The 20,611-nt window shown below is 32.4% G+C and overlaps 1 protein-coding gene across 1 annotated transcript in view; it reads left to right on the top strand.

Moving 5' to 3' along the window:
- Neto (Neuropilin and tolloid-like) overlaps positions 1 to 20,611 on the top strand; it is a 121,693-nt gene that overhangs the window by 7,558 nt on the left and 93,524 nt on the right. Inside the window, exons 2-3 of the mRNA XM_089592236.1 lie at positions 10,910 to 10,979; positions 11,609 to 11,981. Of these exons, the coding sequence (XP_089448362.1) occupies positions 11,930 to 11,981 (52 nt within the window). The 5' untranslated portion in view covers positions 10,910 to 10,979; positions 11,609 to 11,929. The remainder of the gene's footprint in view (positions 1 to 10,909; positions 10,980 to 11,608; positions 11,982 to 20,611) is intronic.

Genomic DNA, 20,611 nt, shown 5'->3' with positions numbered 1-20,611 from the left:
TCACTTGTTAACTCGAAGACATTATTTACACTCACGTTAATGGACATTCCTTATCAGCCATAGTGTTACAATACTCCTGGTTCATTGTACAAGAACAATCGGTGTTTTTATTTTATATTTAATTATACTCTTTCCAGTTATAGAGAAAAATGTTTTCAATTTTTCACCGTACAACTCCACGTAACTCCCCCTTCCACGCCCCTTTGAATGATACTCCCGAACTCTCTTAAATAGTCTTTAATATGACCGAAAAAATTAAGTTTGTGCATATTACGTACACATCATACCTACGGTTTTTTTTTATGTTACCATGCAGGGGAGGTGATCTTCGTGCTATCCTGATTTTCTAGTAAAACATATTTTAATTACAGTTTTTTTAATCTACAAATAGCAGTGACTGTTTCGATATTAAATTTTGTTTCGTCCTTGGTACGAACATTTGTATATTGCAAAAAATACTGTTTTATGTACTTAACCTATATCTCGTAGCATTATTACCGTTATTTATACTTTACATTTTATTTTATGTCCAAAATAAAAACAACTAATTAAAGTGAATATTTCACTAACATTTTGTAGAAATAAATAATTATTTTAGTTATAGATTCGTTCTATGAGTGTGTTCAAAACGCTTCGAGCAATCCCAAAACCATTACGGTATGTATCTATATTTACAGTATGGGTCATAAATACAGATACGCACTTCAATGGTTCACAAAACGGTAATTTTTTACATCCTTTCTAGCTAGATCTCATCACATAAGGAGTAAAGGGCGTTATTAAAAATTGTTCCCCCTCTTGTTCTGTCGAATATTGATTAACCTACAAGATTTCGATAAAATTAAATACATGAAATTATAAGTACCCAAAAATGATGTAGTTAAATTTTTGTGGACCTGGGGTATGTAGGAAGAAAATCATAGGCATTTTACAACTCATCAGTTTAACATATAATCTTACGGAAGACGGCGATTTATTTCGTACTTCTAAACACTGACCAACGAGACATTTATAAATGTCTACAAATAAGATGCTAAAAACGTAAGTTACATTTTGATCACTTCAAAATATTTATTAGGTGCCTGTGAGATCTTTAATTAGTGATTTAATGAATAAAATTAAGAGGTTAAGCACGGTTATTATATCCGTATCCACAACAAATATAGATGTACTAACACACTACCATTAAGATTAAGTTCTCAGTTGATTAGTGCGGTATCGACAGTACTACCTTAAGAACAGTCTGGATATGATCAAAGCTTTCTTCATTTCCGAAAGCATTGTTTCGGCTTACGTATAGTACTTACTGTACAAAATTATTTGTTTGAAAAATAGCTGTTCTCTTGTCCAAAAGAAAAGATGAGAATTCTGTATTTGTATTTTTGAGCTCTCGTCTAAAATCGTATTTTCCATTACCTTCGCCGAGTTTTCAATCAATCAATTCAAATTTGAGCTTGACTTATTCTTCGAAATGAAAAGAATCGTCGTCAACTCTTCTTTTAGGAATAAGATAACGGTTTTCATAATATAACTTGTTTTATAAAATAGAACAAGTACAACAATTGAATCGGTAAGGTAGGGAACTTTCATATGATCCAGACTACCTTTAGGGTAGGATAGTTTACTAAATTAGTTAACCAAACTATCTATGTATGATATAAATCTCATGTATGAGTTGTCGTAAAGAGCGCGTGGGCCACCTATAAGAGAGTATGACCAAAATATACCTACCATCGGGAGAATCTCGGCCTCTTGCCAAGTGTCCTAGACCGTTCGCAGAGTGTATGTATTGAGAATACACAGTAGAAGTGTGAATACAAAACCAAGTAACGGAGTAGTAGATGCCGAGAAAACAGCACGTAGACGTACAATCTCGCGGCCGAATCCGAGCGCTCATGATATCCACATATCTGATTTTCCTTTTTAAGCGCACGCATGCCTATCTGTGCCTTTACTGCTTGCCAAGACTCAAGATTTTTTAAAAATTTTGTCTTGAAATCAAGACAGGACCAATACGAGACCAATATCATACGATTTTTCAAGGTCAATACAAGACCAATACTGTAAGTTTATCTTGTCTTGTTATCATAATTTTTTTGGGGTATGGAAGGGCAAAGAGAAATATATTGAATAACTAACAAGATTTTTACAGTTTTTTAAAGCTTAACTAATTTTTTGACACTGTCTGCAGGAGTAATTTGAAAGTAACGAAGTAACCCAATATTTAATTGTAATCGCATTCCGGCTTACGGCCATGACTCAGCGTCGTCTACAGTACAGACTAGACTAATCCATTTGCAATGTCTTTATTCGTTCATCTAAAAGTTTATTTAGTACTGTTAGAGATTTGTTTTTATAATTTCGTCCAGTATTAACAAACGCAAACGAAAGGAGTCTTACAATGATCAAACAGTTGACGTATCTTTAGTTCTTTAAAAGAAAAACCGAAAATTATTTTAAAGATTTTTTTTTTTAACGTAATGTATTTGTTCAATGTAATATACGATTGCCATGGTCGTGTGTCTTTGGCTCATGAAAAAAATAATTATAAAAAGTTTTTCTTTAAAGAAGCACCATTTAAAACCTTTTAAAAAGTGTTATTCATAAAGGATATCAATACGGTGCTTTTTCAATATTGACTCTATTTAATTGGCAAAAAAAAATAATCATAATTATAAGCACGACCACAAAAATTAAATTCTGACGAAGAATGTACTTGACAATTGCAATATATTAGTTTCACAGGACATTTAGAAAAATTATAACTACTAAGCGAAGTAATGATAACTTTTTTAGAGCCGAACAATGTAGTAGTATTTTAAACTTTACATTTTTAACATAGGACTCACATAGTTTTGTAACACAAATAAAAAATTTACAATTATAACTACATGTTAGATTGCTAGTTCATTAAGCTGAGTGAAAGTACAGTTTTTGATTAGCATTATTTTTGGAATCAGTAACATTTATCTTTATTTAATAGTTAAAAAAAATTTTGTATGATATGGATTATCTTTTGAATAATAAGTGCAGTATGTTGTTAAACAAATATCTGGGTTAACATTGCTCAAATTTCCACGTATCTTTTTGAGTTCTTATATTATTGTGTTTTCAACTGGAATTGTGTATAATTTATCTGCTTATCATGTTTAGAAATGAGATGGCTACTAATTTTAAATAATAGAATTTTGAAACAGCTTAAACAATTTAAAAAAATCTTCTGTTACAAAAATATTTGACGCTCAACCTACATGCAGCGTTTATGCACGGTTGCATGACAATGGTAGTATTCTTCAAGTGACTAAAAATTAATTCTGCATGAATTCATAAATTATACGAGTTTACTCAAGAGCTATAAATTATTACATCGCGTCATTATATATTTTCAGTTAGTTTACATTGTAAACAAAAAAGAGTTCTTCGCTTTAATCATACACATGCACGTATATACAAATGTATGTGGTACAGAGTAACTATAGTACTAACAATACTGACCATACTAGTAACTTGAGAAAATTGTTAACATTTTTTATGCTTAATATTTCGAAGCAGACTTATTCTTCTATCTTTGCAAATTTTTTGTTCGGTGGTTATTGGCTTTGAACAAATACTTTTTTAAGCACTTTATTGTACTATTTATAAAAAAAAATCAACAAGTGTTTTAAAATTCTTTTATTAGTGTGTACTCTAGTTGAGGGACATAAATTAACGATGTATAAATGCCTTGATATCGAAGTAAAACACATAAATGTTAGAAATTGACCATGAACCGTAAGTGATGTATAGTTTGTGTTTTTTTAATTACTAAGAAAAATATTGGTGTACAATTATACCAGCATATATAAATAATTTGCAATTCTGTATTGTTTAATTATTGTAAATCACACTTTTCATCATTTCATCTTGTAGACAAGTGGATTTAAAAACCGTCATTTCAATGCGTGCTGGCATTTTCAGTGACATTAAAATATTCATTGATTGCGTCTTTCAGAATACCAATTTTTTTACTCATACCGCTGTTTACTATGCTATTTAATGATATGTAAACACTTGATAGGAAAAACTACAAGAAATCAAATATGCTTGAAAAAAATTCAATCACAGAGATTTTATATCGATTGATAACAAAATTTCAAATTTTTACAGCAAAAATATTGTACAAAATTATTTTTAATTAAAACCATGTAGTATAATCTTTAATTCAAGCCTAATTTAATAATCATGTAAAGATCTCCGACTTACATACGTGCCTGAACGATAATATTTAAATACTCCACAAAAAATTCAAATTAAGCTGTAACGTAAAAATAGATTTAAAAACGATTTTTTTTGGTTGCGAGGCTTATCAGATTTATGTTTCAAACTGTAAGTTCTGTTTTCTTAAAAATTTGCAGTTTCGTGTTATAAATATAAAATTATAAATTCCTAAAACAGGTCCAAATTAAGGTGTAGTCGACCTAAATTGTACATCGATGATACAACACTACTAACTTTTATGTATTTGCAGTGCATGGCACGTTCCTTTATTTTCTTTACAGCGCATATAGTGATCCTGAGTTAGAATCTACATAATTTATATAGCTATAACTGAGGGATTCTTCAGATTTTGATGAACCGTCTCGGATGCTCCAACTTCCACGTAGTTTCCACCAAGCAATGGTATTAGGTTTGTCTTATTTTCAAGTCAAAGATACGAAGATAACTGGTAAGGAATAAATGCATTTGCGCCATACAACAGCGATTTTCTCCCAAGTTTTTTTGATTGCAGATGGACCACTATAAATATTATTAGTTGGTATACAAGAACATGTTTGAACTCTCCATCCATTTTTTTTAATGAATGCGATATCTGTGAATGTGGCTTTTTTTTAACCTAGTGGTAAAAATCGCATTGTACCACACTCCAATGACAGATAAATACATGACAAAACATGTACATGTATATGTTTAAGGGTATCGGATCTGACTTCACCCCAGGCCACGATTCGCCACTCTCACCTAGGCTCTGCACCCACAACACTTCGCCCTATGAAGCGCTGCTCTCTATTTTCTTCAGAAATAAGTGCTGCAATGCATTTTCGCTCTCTCGCTCCATCGCTCTTCCTTCTTTTCCCCTCGTTGCAGGCCGGGGGGACGCATCGCTATACCCTCGCCGATTTAGCTCTTTCGGATTTCGCGACTCCACAGATAGTCGCTTGTCTGCTCTTCTTTTTTCTGCTCCTCCCTCGCTCCACCTCTATATCATCCCTCCTTGCTTCCACTCCCATTGCTCTTTTCTTCTTCTCCGTCTCTTACTTATCGAAAGATAGGGTTTCGTGTCTTCGATTTGCTGCTCTTTTTCAGACTTCGGCTCGTCCCCTCCTCGAATACAATCTAAACGGAAATTCGCGTTTTTCAACTCGACAAATAGGTTGTTGGTTTAATGGAATTGATTGTTTGCTCGTTGATTTCTGAATATCTGGTATTCAGTCGTTCCATCATTTACCCTTACAAATGGTTGAGGGCGTATATTCCACAAATCTGGTCAGGCACAAGTTGGTAGATCAATTAAATTTCCTTGCAAATGAATAAAGGATGTTAGTACAGATGTAACAATTAAAGAATAACGTAGTAATTTGGTTTAACATTGAGTAAATGGAAAATTTTAATGGTGTAAAAACTACTTTCTCAGCTCTGCGCTAAAAAAAGTGAAAATCTGATTTTATATACAAGTATGGATTTTCTAGGATTAAAAGAATAAATTGGTTTTGTGGAAAAAGAATAACAAATGCTGGTAAAGGAAATAATGCAATATACCTTCTCGCATAAAACCTAAATAATACTTATTGGGTACTTATTAATATCATAATTTTTTATAATTCATTGTCTACTAGACATCAGTTGGTTAATTCACTGCTCTGATATTTGCAGAAGTTGTCAAGCATTTGTTAAATATCGTTTTCTCCTTTCTTGCATTCTTGTTTTTCCATGTAGCAGTAAGGTTACTTCATCAATCTAATAGTAGTCTCTTTTTATTAACAAAGTGCAAGTACAATTGATTATCGTTGAGCAGTCGAAGAGGCTGTCAATGACAATCGTATGGACAGCTCTACTATTATTGGTAAAAAGTTTTGTTAATTCGAATTTTATGAATAAAAACTATTAAATTAGTTATGCGATCTTTTCAATAAATTGCAGGGTTGTTTTTACAATATTCACGAAAAGTTTTTAATTTGGATAAAAATGGGAATATAAACTACAGAGAAAATTTCCATGATTGACATTGGTCGAGAATCTTATTTTCAGAAAGCACTGTCTTTTTTATTTAAAAAATTAAATAAAAAAATAATAATTCTAGTGAGGTGTCTTTACTTGTTTCTTAAAAATTTCAAGCTAGATTTTGGACCGTGAAGTTCAAACTATTTTTCATACGCATAATTAGTTAATGATTCAGTGTAAAAGTAACCAACTATAATCTTAACGCTTAAATGTATTCATCAATGCCTTTTCTTCTGTAATTTTGTTTCTTAGATGAGTATTTTAAAATAATACTAATATCAAAATAATTTTTTTTATTGGCTATGTGTCTCAATTTGGTATCCCTTTATTGAATGTAGAATCACTAAAATTAGATCTTCTGTACCATCGGCAAATTTGTCTTTAATTCGTAGGCGTGATTAGAGGATATTGAACTGCATACATTTTATCTTACATCTTCATACTACAATAATGATAAATTCAAAGTTCTAGCTTATAGAAATTTTATTTTCAACAGTAAAATGATAACTCCACGCTGTCTGCATTCATGATAAAGTAATTACTTCTTTAGTAATGCTGCCTGGCGTTGAAACTGAGAAATTCAAAGTTGCAAGTTTATGTCTTTGCATTGTTTTCTCCAGCGAGATACTAATGACTACTTGTCAAGTGAAGATTTCTAAAAATTCTGTTGGTTATCACATACTGAAAAACCTCACTTTGCTTTCGAAATGTTTTTTCTCTTTTATCTTTCTTTCAAGTATTTTTGTACTAAATTTTACATAAAGTTGTTATTAGAATATGAAGAGAAAAGTATACCATGCTCGACGTTTGTTTTGTGTTTTTTTCAAACCGTGTACGTTAATTGGGCTATTTTTCTTATACATGTATCTATTTCCAAAAAACAAACTTTTTCATGGCCCAGCTAATTAACGCCATTTACAGAGATCAGAGTTTTGAAAATTTTTCTATAGAAAGAGTTTGAGTAATGAAAAAAATAATTTGTATTGAAAGGTAAAGTAAACATGAATATTGTTCTTCCGAAAAACAACGAAGCCGAGCTTACTCAAGTTTTAGCTACTAGTTTTAAGTTCCGATGTGTTTGGTTTTCAAGAAATTCTGTAATATAATTCATCGAGTTAAAAGTAAAAGTCTGTTTGATAATTAATTAGCAACAACTTTTGTATACATCTTGTTCTTAATCGACGACGAAATTCACTATTTAGTCATAACTTTTGTGTAAGTTTTTGTTTTAGCTTTTTTCAAAAATCCTTACTGTCGAGGGTCTTCTATGTAACTCTTCTAGTTTATTATTTCTGGTTACAAAATCCAAGTACTAATTGAAGATACTAGTTGTCTTTATTTATTGACTTTCATTACCTTAAACCCTTTGGTTTTAATATTAAATTCTAAAATAAACATCGCTGTCAAAGTTATCCATCGAAACTGTGAACGCAAGGTTGTTTCTAGAGTATTTGCAAGATTGTAAAAAAGTTTCGCTTTGAAAGTAATTTTTAATAAATAAGAAGCAAGTTTGATGCCTCGTTAAATAAAAATTTAAGTTAAAAAATATTTGAAAAGTTTTCTCAAAGGTTAACAGATCGTTACCTTTTTTTTCGTAACAATTATTATAATACTTCACGTATCAATTTCTCCTGCATATAGTTGTTTTCATTTGTTTCCCGATTTCTGTACATGTTAAACTTTTGATAATATTAAAAAGACCTGAAGAATTTCTAATTAAAAATCAAACGATGCTGATAACTGGCTAATCGACTCGTAACATGTTATGGAGGAAAAATATAATGTGATCCCATTCACTGCTGAAAAAGTAAGAAAAATTACGTACGTAAGATTTGTTATGAATATCCTAATCTTAGCTAAATAATCCTCAACAGTCTGTATTCTCGAGCATATGCGAGCCTGCACCAAGCAGCAGCAAAACAAAATCAGAGCCACCTAGCTTGAATATTAAAAGAAAATTTAATAAAGTCCAGCCACCACACTCCACCCAATTTTCTTTGTTTTTCACTTCCCTACCCTTACCCATTCCAACACGTGCACGTACTCTGCCCTCTTTTGTTCCCATTCTTTGATACTTCCTCGCGGCTCGGATCGTACATGCCCCTGTACTTTGGCCCCACGAACAGCGGTGATACCTATAGCGCCCCAGACTGGGGCAAGAGATGAATGCACCGAGTCTCCTCGGTAGACCAATACCGTGTGCAACAACGCGTATCCCCCTCCGCGAAGCTCTTACGGGGCAGCGTGTGCACGGAATTCTTTCTCTCTCCATGATTCTTCTCCGGTCGATCTATTGCTCGTCTCGCTTGTAAAAGCTCCGAGGTTTATTCTCCTCGATCACGCGAAAACTACGGTCCTGCATACCTGTACGTGCGAATGGAAAAAAAAGTGTCAAACACCTTGAAACAGAGCACCTAAGTCATAAAGTAAGGAAATAGAATCACATTTCAGAAATTTAAAAATAACAAAATTACTTGACATGTTTTCGATGTGAAATAAGTGTAGGTAGAATGGTTTGGAGTTTTTTTCATTTGTCAACCAATGAAAACACAATAATTTCAACAATATGTCGGATATGATTGATTTCGTAATTGACGCATTACATTGCTTTAATATCAAGTTTAATTTACCAATGTATATAATTTTTTTAAACAATAATTTTTGACAAATTGTTTATTACCAACACAATGTTTACATGATAAAAAGTTGACAGTTAATAAGCACAAAAGCAATATTCCTTTTTTTTTATTGTATATTGCAGTCGTATTTCTCTAATAATTTCAACATAAAACCTAGATTTTTGTTCATTAGTTTTTTTTATTTATAAAGAAAAACTAAATCATTAAACAATTAATAAGGTACACAGCTATTATTTTATTCTTAAGCCAATGTAAACATAATTCGACGAGGGAGTAAGGATAGTTGAAAAGTTGTAGAAAACAAAAGTAGAATTTTTTACCATTAAAAATAGTAAATACGGTTTTTTCATTATAAAAATTCGTTATAATAACAACAATATGGTATAAAACTGGTAGTATTTTCTTTAGTCACAACAAAGATAAGAAAACAAATAATTGAGGCCTCGAGTTATTGAAATCTTTCGATTTGCCCTCAATGTAAGTCTTTTTTTTCACGAAAACCCTACTGTTTTCCTGATAAAAACTTGAAAAATAACGTTACAGGATGATACCAATTAGTAAAACTAGAGCTCTACAATTTGATTCCAAAAAAACTACTTATACAATCGAAATAAATTTTTTTCACTTTCAAGATGTGAAAAAAAAATCAATTTTTTTAAAATAGAAGAATTGTAATAACAATCTTTTATGTGTCTTACTGTTAAAAAAATTTTATGTTGTTTACGTTGTATTATGTTGCACATAAAAAAACAACGAAATACTGGATGATTTAGAATTAAAAATAAAGCCTTTTTCAATGCTTTATAAGATAAGTCTATGTATAAAATCCACTTAAATTTTTTTTCACTCTTAATACAGCTAAAATACATGCTTTAAAATCGATAAGTCATAATAACAACCTTCATACTGTATTACACTCGAATTTTTTTACGAGCCACTTATGAGAAAAAATTTGTTCAAACCCCGGGTCATTGAAATTGTCCAACGGGTTTCTGAGTTATGACTGATGATTACACACATGTACATACACACAGTGCTATTATTTAAGTTATATTTTAAACCATAAATAACATTTTTATCTAGTTTTTAAGAAAATTTTCTTCTTTGCCGATACAAAACTCTTTTTAGAAGGAAACAATAATCATGTTTTTATAAAGTAAAAGAATTTGGGTTACAATTACATTGAAAGTTAACATTTTTATAAAATTAAACACACGCCCTTTATTTCTATTTATAGGAACACAATAGACTTGACCCTGGTTATGTCGCACGGCTCGAATTTAATTTTTTTGTATCATTTTTTTTGTTTCATGGTAATGATATGAAGTTGGAATTATCATTACATCTGTATATTTATCACATGTGCTTTTTCACCACGCAATGCTCCTCGAGGAGGGTTTAGGCGACCTCCTCGCAGCAAAAATTGCCTAATTTCCCCCTACCCCCCTTCCAGTAATGGGAGGCCTCCCATCCCTCTTCCCTTCCTTCTCCAAAGTGCTAAGTGCCCATAGTAGTGCCCTTATTAAAGGAGCCGGACGTAGAGCACTATAATATAAAAAAAAAAAAAAAATCTGTATATTTATGTCAAATCGGGGGTTGAGTCACATTTTGGGCTCATCGGAGATTTTTGTATTTCATTTTAAGGTCTTACGCTAAGATTACAAATACTAAAATAATCCAAATCACGCATTGTCACTTGTGATCACAAACAAAATTATAAAACAAGCTGAAAGTAGACTTGTTATGGAATAAGTCTTCGAATGCGAATACCAATCACGAATACATACAAAAATTGTTTTTTTGTTGTCATTTAGCACTTTGTGATGAATTAATAATCCTACAATATTTACTTTAATACACGTTCTTCATAGTAATCCGATATCGTTAGAAAATCCAACTTAGAATCTTCAATAAAAAAAGTCATGCATATAGCAAATTAGTAATTGCTCTAAGTTTAGGACGTACATTTGAAAGTCACCACTAATCGTTCGTTTCTCTTTCTTTGCTTACAGAGAGTAACAGCAGACTCAACACTCTACCGTACGGATTCCTAGACGACTTTGATGTGATTACAGTTTTGGTGTTAGTGTTGAGTGAATTAATAAAATTACAAGATAATACTCGAGTTTTCGATTAGTTTAGAATACGGCGTGTGAGGTAGAACGGAAAAGTAACCATTAATCTTTTTTGCGATTTCCAGTTTTTTTTTTGTTTTCGAACGATTCTTATAATCAAGTTTGCTAGAGTACTGATGATTCCAATTACTTTAAATTTACACAGTGAACGGTATTTAATTTGACGGCCATACACATCCATTGAAATTTAACTTGTTTTCATACAACATTTTTTCAAAGGCATATTTTTCAAGCAGAAATACTTGATTGAAAGAAACAAATATAATGGCAAAGTTTTTTACTCTCAAAGAAATCTTTTCATGCTCACTGTGAATACGTTTTGTCAATAAAAAGTTAAAAAGCATCAAATGAAAGAGCACCCCCATGTAGTTCGAAGCTCTGATTTTTTCTTTTAATTGTCGGTTTCAGTTCAGTTCATATTTATAAATGGACAAACCAAAACGGTTTTACACTCGAATAAGTTGTACGCAAGAGAATGCAACAATACAAAACGTAAAATCGCGAATCAAAGGAAGATCGAGCAAGTGTAAGAATTATTATTTCAAGGCATGAATTTTGTTTTCCGTTCTATCTCAGCCGCTGGCCGCTGTTAGCGTATACATAGACCAGCGATGGAAATCGGGTCAGTGTCAGCCAAGTGAGCGAGGAAAGGCAAACAAGCCCGAAGGTGGTTCGGAAGAAAAGAGAGAGAGAGAGAGAGAACATTCTCTCCCGAAAAGAGAAGAGATGGCCGAAGCGCGACAGCCTCGGAAGGAGGAAGCTTCGACCAGCCGATGAGCCATCGGTGAGCGCCTCGTCGTGGTTGCTTATTCACTGGCAGGTGTAGGGTGATCGACGGCTGGCAAAACCAAAACTGCGCTCATAAATGTGCCCAAGGCGGCCACACGGCCGGGGACGATGCCACCGTTGCATACCAAAAGGCGATTGTTGCTGCTCTTCGTGTTTTTCGGTGAGTCTTGTGCGGCGATTGCACTTCTTCTAAACTTACTTTTTCCTCAAAATTATAAATAGCTACCATCTTCATCGTTATCACCACGATGCGCTGCTGTGCAGCGTGTTTCGCGTTGACTCTGTAATACGTGTACCGTTTTGGTGGCGGCTCGGAGTCAGTTATTTTCTCTCATCCCTTTTTCTTCCCCTGTGATACAATCGTCTCTATATTTAGGCAGAGTCACATGATGAGAGTCGACAACGACCGGGTTACTTGCAGCGTCAAGTCCATACGCGAGCAAGATATGGCCATCTTTCTCGTTTGCGTTAACACTGGCTGCTGCCAGTCACGAGTTTGGATAGCATTTACGATTTTTTTTTTTTCAATCCACTAAACCTTTTTTTTAACTATTTTCTAATGTATCCCTTTTACTCAAATGCTGGGTGGTGTTTTACAAGTACATTTTCCTTGAAAAATCTGGATTTTTATAATCAACACGTATTACAAAATGAGTTTGTTAATCTTTTTTTTCCATTCTTTTTTATTACACTATACGTTGGCTATCTAGCTTATAAAGCAAGAAATCTGATCCATCTGCTGGAGTTTCTACTTTTGCTTTAATTGTATCTTGCACAAATAAACAACAATAAACTATAAAAAGCCACGAAAACGAGGCAACTGTCAAATTTATGGTGTGCGCAGCTGTAAAAATGTTTATTTAGAGAGCAGTGACTTAGAATTTGACATTTTTCAATCAAAACCATAGAAAATACTTAAACGAATTACGTTTATAAACTCAGTTTAATGGAAAATGCAGGTGTACTGAATAAATAAGTTGACTGAAATTTCTTTTTTACCCATGACTCGTCTTGTTTAAAATAAATGTCAATAAATCAACAATATAAAAGATAAAAACACATGGCAGCTATCCAAGCATTCTCATATTTATAGCAAGCACTCGGTTAATAGAGAAAAGTCTATGAGATCTACGATTTTTACATAAAATTTATTCTGTTTACAATTAAAAACTTGAATTCATAATAAGTAATTCAGATCTCAAAGTAATGTATTTTACATAAAGGTTATGCATAAATATTTCCATTTTTTTCCACGCATAGTTTGGAGCTTGGACGATATTAGCGCTAAAATCATTTTTGGATTCGCGCCAGGACCCTGTAATAATTGAACTTGGATGAAAATCGTGATTTTCACGAGTATTGTGTATCGAAAAAGATTAGTATTTTTTTGATCTTTTTAAAAAATAGGTTATACGCAATGGAATTGCACAATGTATGATTCTTATTTTAGTCGATTAGACAGTTAACCATTGCTTCCATAATCAAAGGCAAGGGTTCTGATTCCATAAAGGATATTTAAATTCTTATATGTAAACTTTGGATTTGGTTTAAAATCTAGAAGAAAACATGGCACTTCCTTAAAAAATAAATATAGGAAAACTCAAACAGTTTCAATAGACGTTTTGATTTAATATATTACACGTAACTTGGTAAAAAAGTATGACCTTACTGAATGTTACCGCACAACAGAGTATAGATAAGTCGTGAACGTGAAGAAGTGTAACTCGTGAACCACAAAACTCAAAATTTTTCTTTAGTTTCGAATTAATTTGAGAACTACTGTTACTTGGTACAAATGGCAAGGAAATCTACCAACAACCGATAAGGTAGATAATTTATTTTGAATAGTGACTGTAGACTTATTTTTATATTTTCTTATAACGTTGGCAGTACATTATCGAATCAAATCATCGATACATGTCTCAAGTCTCTATCATTCTACTTCTTTGTTGGGCCTTGTGTCAGCGCTGGCCTTCCGCTATTTCCTATATATATGGTGGAACAAGCGTTAGATGGGGTAAAGAGGACTCGGAGTGGAAAGTCGAATTTGACATTTAATGCAGAAAAAGAATTTGACTTTAGCGTTTGTAAAAGACAAAGTTCGAACAGATACAGGAAAAACTCGGGAAGGCCACGACCAATCTGTATTCATAATTCGAAACAAGATAAACGCGTTGGGGAGTTGCACAGAATTAGCGCGGGAAGGGAATGGATGAGGTTCAGTATTCTAATACTTTCTATTTCGAACGTGGGAGCCATAAAAGTGACATTGATTTTTTGTAAAACAAACGAGGATATTTATAAGAATCGAATCAGAAGTTAGTTTTCAGTTGTAGTTTTTTCAAAAACTGGATAAGACAAAGGTGTTTTTCATGGCTGAAACACCGAGAGAAATGTACATCTTTTGTGTATGTTGTTCAGTTTAACAATCAGATGTTATCGGTGTCAAAAGTACTGGCACGGGTAGTTGGCAGGTAGGGGGGGGGGTCGGTAAGATGTAATTGTGTTATTAATAATTATTCATTTATCCGAGTGGACAGTCAGCGCCCCGTGTCATTGGGTGATAGGCGCTTGTGTTATTAAAAATTATTTATTTAACAGAGTGGCCAGTAAGAGACGCGGGTCATGAGGTGATAGGCGCTTTTGTTATTTTAATAATTATTTATTGAACAGAGTGGTTTGTAGCAATTGTAAAGTAGAAAATAATCTGAGGAATTCTTCTGGGGTAATGAATGGGATGGCAAAGCTTTCGTGGAGTGAGGTCATTTATGCGGGCTTTGGTGATTGCTCTGGTACCAGAACATGTGAGGAGATGAGGGCCAACGTCTGGAAAGGAGGGGGTTATGACATCTGTCCCCCAGACCCGGGTAGGGTGGTCACTTAAGAAAAAAGAAAGAAAATAATGAATAAATTAATTTGTCAAATAATGTAAGGAAGCTTTTTCCTGGCCTAGGTTACAGGGCACAGAGACATTTTAGGTAATGGGAGCGTGGACAGTCATCTTATAGTATTCAGTCTTGCCCTTCGAAATCTTTCATAAAGTTTGAATGTGCTGCCAGATGACTTTTTTTGAGATATGTGATTAAAATTAGAAAAAAAAATGTCCAGAAAATGGTTTTTAACGTACCTTTTAGTAAGATAGTTTTAGACTTTAACAGCAATAGGCACCAAAAGTTAGATACTGTAATGAAAAACGATAAAATGGTATGATTTTGTAATCTTGTACAATCCTTAAAGTATGGTAGAATTAGATTTTCGGCCCAGAAAATTCTGACTAGCTTGAAAAAAATAGGGTAGTAGTTTCAATGTATTATAACAAGTTGAAATAGAGTTTAACAAGTAGAAATGTTGGCAAGAGCCCCCAAAAAATGGAAAAAATGTATTTCACATCTAGAAAACATTTGACATGATCAAAACATCTATTTCACATCTAGAAGAAAACCAAATAATCGTACATAAAAAGTGTTTCATAAAAAAGATGTGCAATTTTAAGACAAACAAAATGAGCCGTGATGAATTCAGATTTTCGAAATTCAATAATCGTACATATCCAAGTGTTTGGTAAAAAAAATACAATTTTAAGACGAACTAAACGAGCCGCGTTGGATTCAGATCGGTTCAGCCGTTTTTTCGCAAATTCCAAAAAACTGCCATTTTGAGCCATTTTCTCGAAATTCAATAACTCGCATTCTATACAATATTTAGAGCTAAAATTTTAACACAAGACAGATATCAGATCCCTTATCTTACACATGAAATTTCAGCTTAATCGGTTCTAAACTTTTCGCGAACCGCAGCAAAAACCGAAAAAAGGTCCTCTCGAAAAATAGCCATAAAAAAGTTGTTAGCCAACATTTTTCAAACGTATTTCGCTTCATCTATAATTACTCTACAAATACCTAAAACGCCACTTACTTTTACTAATTAGAAGTATCTTAAAAATTGATTGCAAAAAAGCACATTTTATTTTGAACGCACTTGAGGAAAACATGTATGCGGAAAGTGGTTAAGGCTTCCAGCTGCGACTAGTCGAGCTGCCGATTCCACTGATCGTAGTGCAAAAAGCCATTTTTTGCAATCAATTTTTAAGATACTTTCAATAAGTTAAAATGAATGGCATTTTAGGTAGTTGTAAAGTAAATATAGGCGAAGCGAAGTACGTTTAAAAAATGTATGGCTAACAACTTTTTTACGGCCATTTTTCGAGAGGACCTTTTTTCGGCTTTTGCTGCGGCTCACGAAAAGTTTAGAACCGATTGATCTGAAATTTTTTGTATATGATAAGAGCTATGATATATGTCTTGTGTTGAAATTTCAGCTCTAAATATTGTATAGAATGCGAGTTATTGAATTTCGAAAATCTGAATTCATCACGGCTCATTTTGTTGGTCTTAAAATTGCACATCTTTTTTATGAAACACTTTTTATGTACGATTATTTGGTTTTCTTCTAGATGTGAAATACATGTTTTGACTATTTTTGCCATTTTTTTGGTACTATTGCCGACATTTCTACTAGTTAAACTCTGTTTCAATTTGTTATAATAGATTGAAACTACTACCCTATTTTTTTCGAACTAGTCAGAATTTTGGAAGTATCGTTATGATTTCTAGCTAATTCTACCATACTATCAACATACGAATATGTCGAAAACTGTACAGACTTAGAACTACCAGAATTGTTGACTTCATTTAATGACATTGAGATAAATATCAAACAGACAGCTTACCATATGCATCTTCTATTCACTTATCCTTTAAAATTTATCAATGATGACAGTAAGATTATCATGCATTTTATAAACATCAAGACTTGATGTTACATGTCTTGATTAAAACAAAAAATGCAAGTTATAACTAGGATTTATTCTAAACTTCATGTTTTTAGCTCACATTTTTTTCGTGCATCTCACTCAATTTGGTATACATCAAAGATAGAGTTAACGAGGGGCGTAATTAAGAAACGATACATAGGTATACATGATGTTTCTATATCGCTCTAACTATAGAGATTTGTCTGGGTTGGCTGGGTGCACTTTGTTCCGTACACCGTGAGAATAATGACTCGAAAACGTGAAGTAAAAAATAGGTGAAGCGGGAGATCCAAGCTTTTATGATTTTACTGTGTATCGCTCTTGCATTTCGCTTTTTCTTTTTTGTTTAGTTACATTTCTTGCAAAATCCGATTTGTCAATTTTTTTTTTTTTTTTTTTTTTTAGGAAAAAGTGTTACTTTTTTAATCTTTAAAGTTAGTTTATTACAAGTGTTTATATTTTATGACTTTGTAAGTTATATAGTGGAAAAGTAAGTTGCAACTCCATCTTTTGAAACCAATTGCAACTAAAATTCTAAAAAAATACACATAAGAAATGATAGAAAAGTATTATAATAAAAATTTCAGCATAGGTTATCGACTTAGGTATTAAAAAAAAAATAATAATAAGAAAATAATACTATGGTTCTAACTTTGAGTACAGACTCGTTGTAGCAGAATAAGTTTTAAACTATGTATGAATACAAATTTGAAAAATAATACACAATAAATAATTTAAAAGCCAGAGCGCTCATGTTGTACTAATTAAAATACCATCGTAAAAAAATTAAATGGTCATTGTCAAGAAATACTAAAGTAAATAGTAAAAAGGAATCATATAAGTTTTCAAACACAATTTAAATATGGTTTTAAAAAAAAAAAACATGGCCAACTTCTGAATGACGAAAAAATTCGGCCTTCACTTTTATTTTTTAAGCCTGTTATTTCAATCTTGCGTTAGTTTTTGTTTTTGATACTTAATTTAATGTTCTAATAATCAAATAATTTACTTTTTAAGTATTCACTTTGTGATCTTTATTTTTGCCTCCATATTTTTTGTACCCTTTTATAAAATATCTTTCTAGTTATTATTTAAATTAAAAAATTGTTAGTCTCATTATTTATTTTCTGTTACCTCAGAAGATTTTTATGTAAATTCCTCAGCGTTTATAATTAGCGTTTTGATCATCTATGTCTCTTGTAGAGCGCGCGGTGGCTCAGTCGGCTTGGTCGGGGATTGGCACGCGAGAAATCGTGGTTTGATTCACGGCCAGTGTGACTTTTTGGGCAAGTACCTCTGTGATCTTTCAAATGTGCTTTTTCACCACGCAATGCTCCTCGAGGAGGGTTTAGGCGACCTTCTCGCAGCAATAATTGCCTAATTTTCCCCTACCCCCCTCCCAGTAATGGGAAGCCTCTTATCCCTCTCATTGTCCCTTTCCCAAGTGTCAAGTGCCCATAAGGTAAAATGGAGTTTAGTAGGACACTTTTTTTAGCAAAAAAATACTTATTTCTTATTTTTTAAGTTCCACCAATGCTAATTCACCTAAATTTTTTTTTAAATTAAAAATATAGGTTTTTACTTAAGAAAACAATATTTATTGACTGTGCTTATCATTATCCGTTTAATTAAATAACTTTTCAAATAAGTCGTGAAATCTGCAGTAGTGGGACATAGGAATAAATGGCCCAATTACTGCGCAGGCACCAATTACTGCGCACTCGACGGTAAGAAAAACAGACTGAAAAATTTGGGTGCTTGGATATCGTAACACGTACGGACATTAATAACGTTCAATCCAGAGTCATACTTTACATCATGACATTTATAATTGTTTAACTGAGTGACTCTAAACGAATCTAACCTACAAAACTTTGTAATCGTGCGTAGTGATTGGTGCGCAGCAATTGGGTCTAGGGCTTCAGCATGAATTATGGGAGATACCCGCGCAGTAATTGGGGGTGCAGCGATTGGTGCTAATTTTATAACCGTGTGCAGTAATACCAGCAAGTGATATCAGCACTAAAATAACTAAAAAAAAAAAAAAAATTACTTAACAGAAAAATGTTTGTCGGTTTAATCGCACAAGATGCTGCAGATTAAGATTAATTAAAACTGGTTCAATTTACATCGAAAAACATTGAGAAATGAGAAATTTAGTACAATCAAAAATTTCAGTGCGCAGTAATTGGGTCATTTACCCCTAGTCTTTGAGGATTACGGCAGTAGTAGGACACTGTATGTGGTAGTAGTGGAAAAGTATATGACAAAGTTGTTTGCATATGTAAAAACACAACTTTTTATTTATAAGAGGTGAATTATTACTTTTGAGAGTGTGTAAATTTAAAAAATAATAGATTAATAGGGATTACTCTTTTATATACATTTTTCAACGATATCACAAAATCCCTACTTACTATGTCCGTTAATAATGAAAGAAAAAGTTTTGTCTGATTCAACATAAACTAAATAATATAATTACTAATAATACAAACTACGAAAATGATAAAAATGAACAAAAGTTAAAACAAATATTAGTTTTTGAGGTGTTAAAATTTTTCTTATTTTCTTTTTATACTGCTCTGCAATGAATAAACTTCACCTGCACTTAATGCTTTTTCATTGTCTTCTAGTTGAGATAAACATTTTTTTTATTTCCTGTACTATTCAGTCATTATTCGCATTCTGGTTTTCTTATTTAAAAATTTTTTTTTAAGTTTTAATTTTCAAGTTAATTAGTAAATTTAGCCTTATACGTATGGTTTTCAATAATAAAAATCATAAGAAAACTTAAAAGATTATTGCAGTATGGTGTTACGTAATTCAATTTAATACACTTTTTTTGAGCTAGGCAAAATTTATAAATTTCACGCTCGCTATCATGCTTGCTTAGTGAGTGGTCAACAGGTATGGAGCTCCTAAGTAATTCCCAAAAGGTAGAGGCAAAAAAAAATGACAGAGTAAACTACGTCATTAGGGCTTAAAGTGTGGCCTGAGGACGAAAACCGACAGTTGCACTTCGCACCAAAAGTTAAAGAAATTGAAAAGAGTCTTTCAAATAGACAAAGAATTTGAAAAAAATGTTCCTTCTCGTAGAGGAGAAGTCATTATCTAAAACCAGATTATTCGATAATAGCCATTTCATACGACACACACAATAATAGAGTATGACGTAGTAGAACATATCAGTATCATGAGAATTACTGAAACGTTAAGTGCGTAAATATCAGTCGCTTTCTGTCGAAATGTAAGCTAATTGGTTTGAAATATTGATAACGAAAACAAAAAAATAGTTTTTGTAGTTGATAAAAATATGATAAGAAGAATACACGAGGCGCAAGTCATGAATAGTATTATCATTTACACAAAAATTTTCAGGTTTGAGTTTCTTGCACCTTTTTTTCCTTGAGCCGCTGAAATTAATTGTCTCCAAGATTTGACGAATTCTTTCCAACCGGACTAATTAACATTAAAATATTTGTACAACAAATTGATAAAGCGTCATTTAGACCATTTTCGAGGTTCATCTTTTCAATGGTGCAATCCAAATTTTTGTAACGTCCTATTTTTCACCATATTTGTGCAAATTAAAGTGAAAAAAAAGAGTTTTCGTAATTTTCGTTAACACTGCCTTTCTTAAAACCTTGGAATTCTTTTACCAATAGTATAGTGCGTGAATATTGTTCATAGCAGTTCTGTAAGAAGCTAATGATATAGCTAAGAAATTGTATATAATTATTAGTGAGTAATGCAAAATTTGACGGAGATTTAGCCCAAATAACTTATAAATTAACTTGTAAAACAAAATTTTATTGAAAATTACTATTTCTGCATTTCGATAAAAAAAAAATTTCTTACATCTGCGTAAAATTAGGTTACAAATTCTGTCCTACGGAATTTAACTAATGAGGTTATATTGTTTATAATATAGCCGTTTATTGACTTTTAACCCGTGCGATGCTCACTGTGGACAAACT

Source organism: Copidosoma floridanum, unplaced genomic scaffold (assembly GCF_036245765.1).
Source record: "Copidosoma floridanum isolate Cflo_tuat_1 unplaced genomic scaffold, Cflo_Japanese_pri ptg000001l, whole genome shotgun sequence".
NCBI classification, from domain to species: Eukaryota; Metazoa; Arthropoda; class Insecta; order Hymenoptera; family Encyrtidae; genus Copidosoma; species Copidosoma floridanum.
The sequence above is the reverse complement of the archived record's forward strand: the minus strand, read 5'-3'. Positions and strand labels throughout refer to the sequence as shown.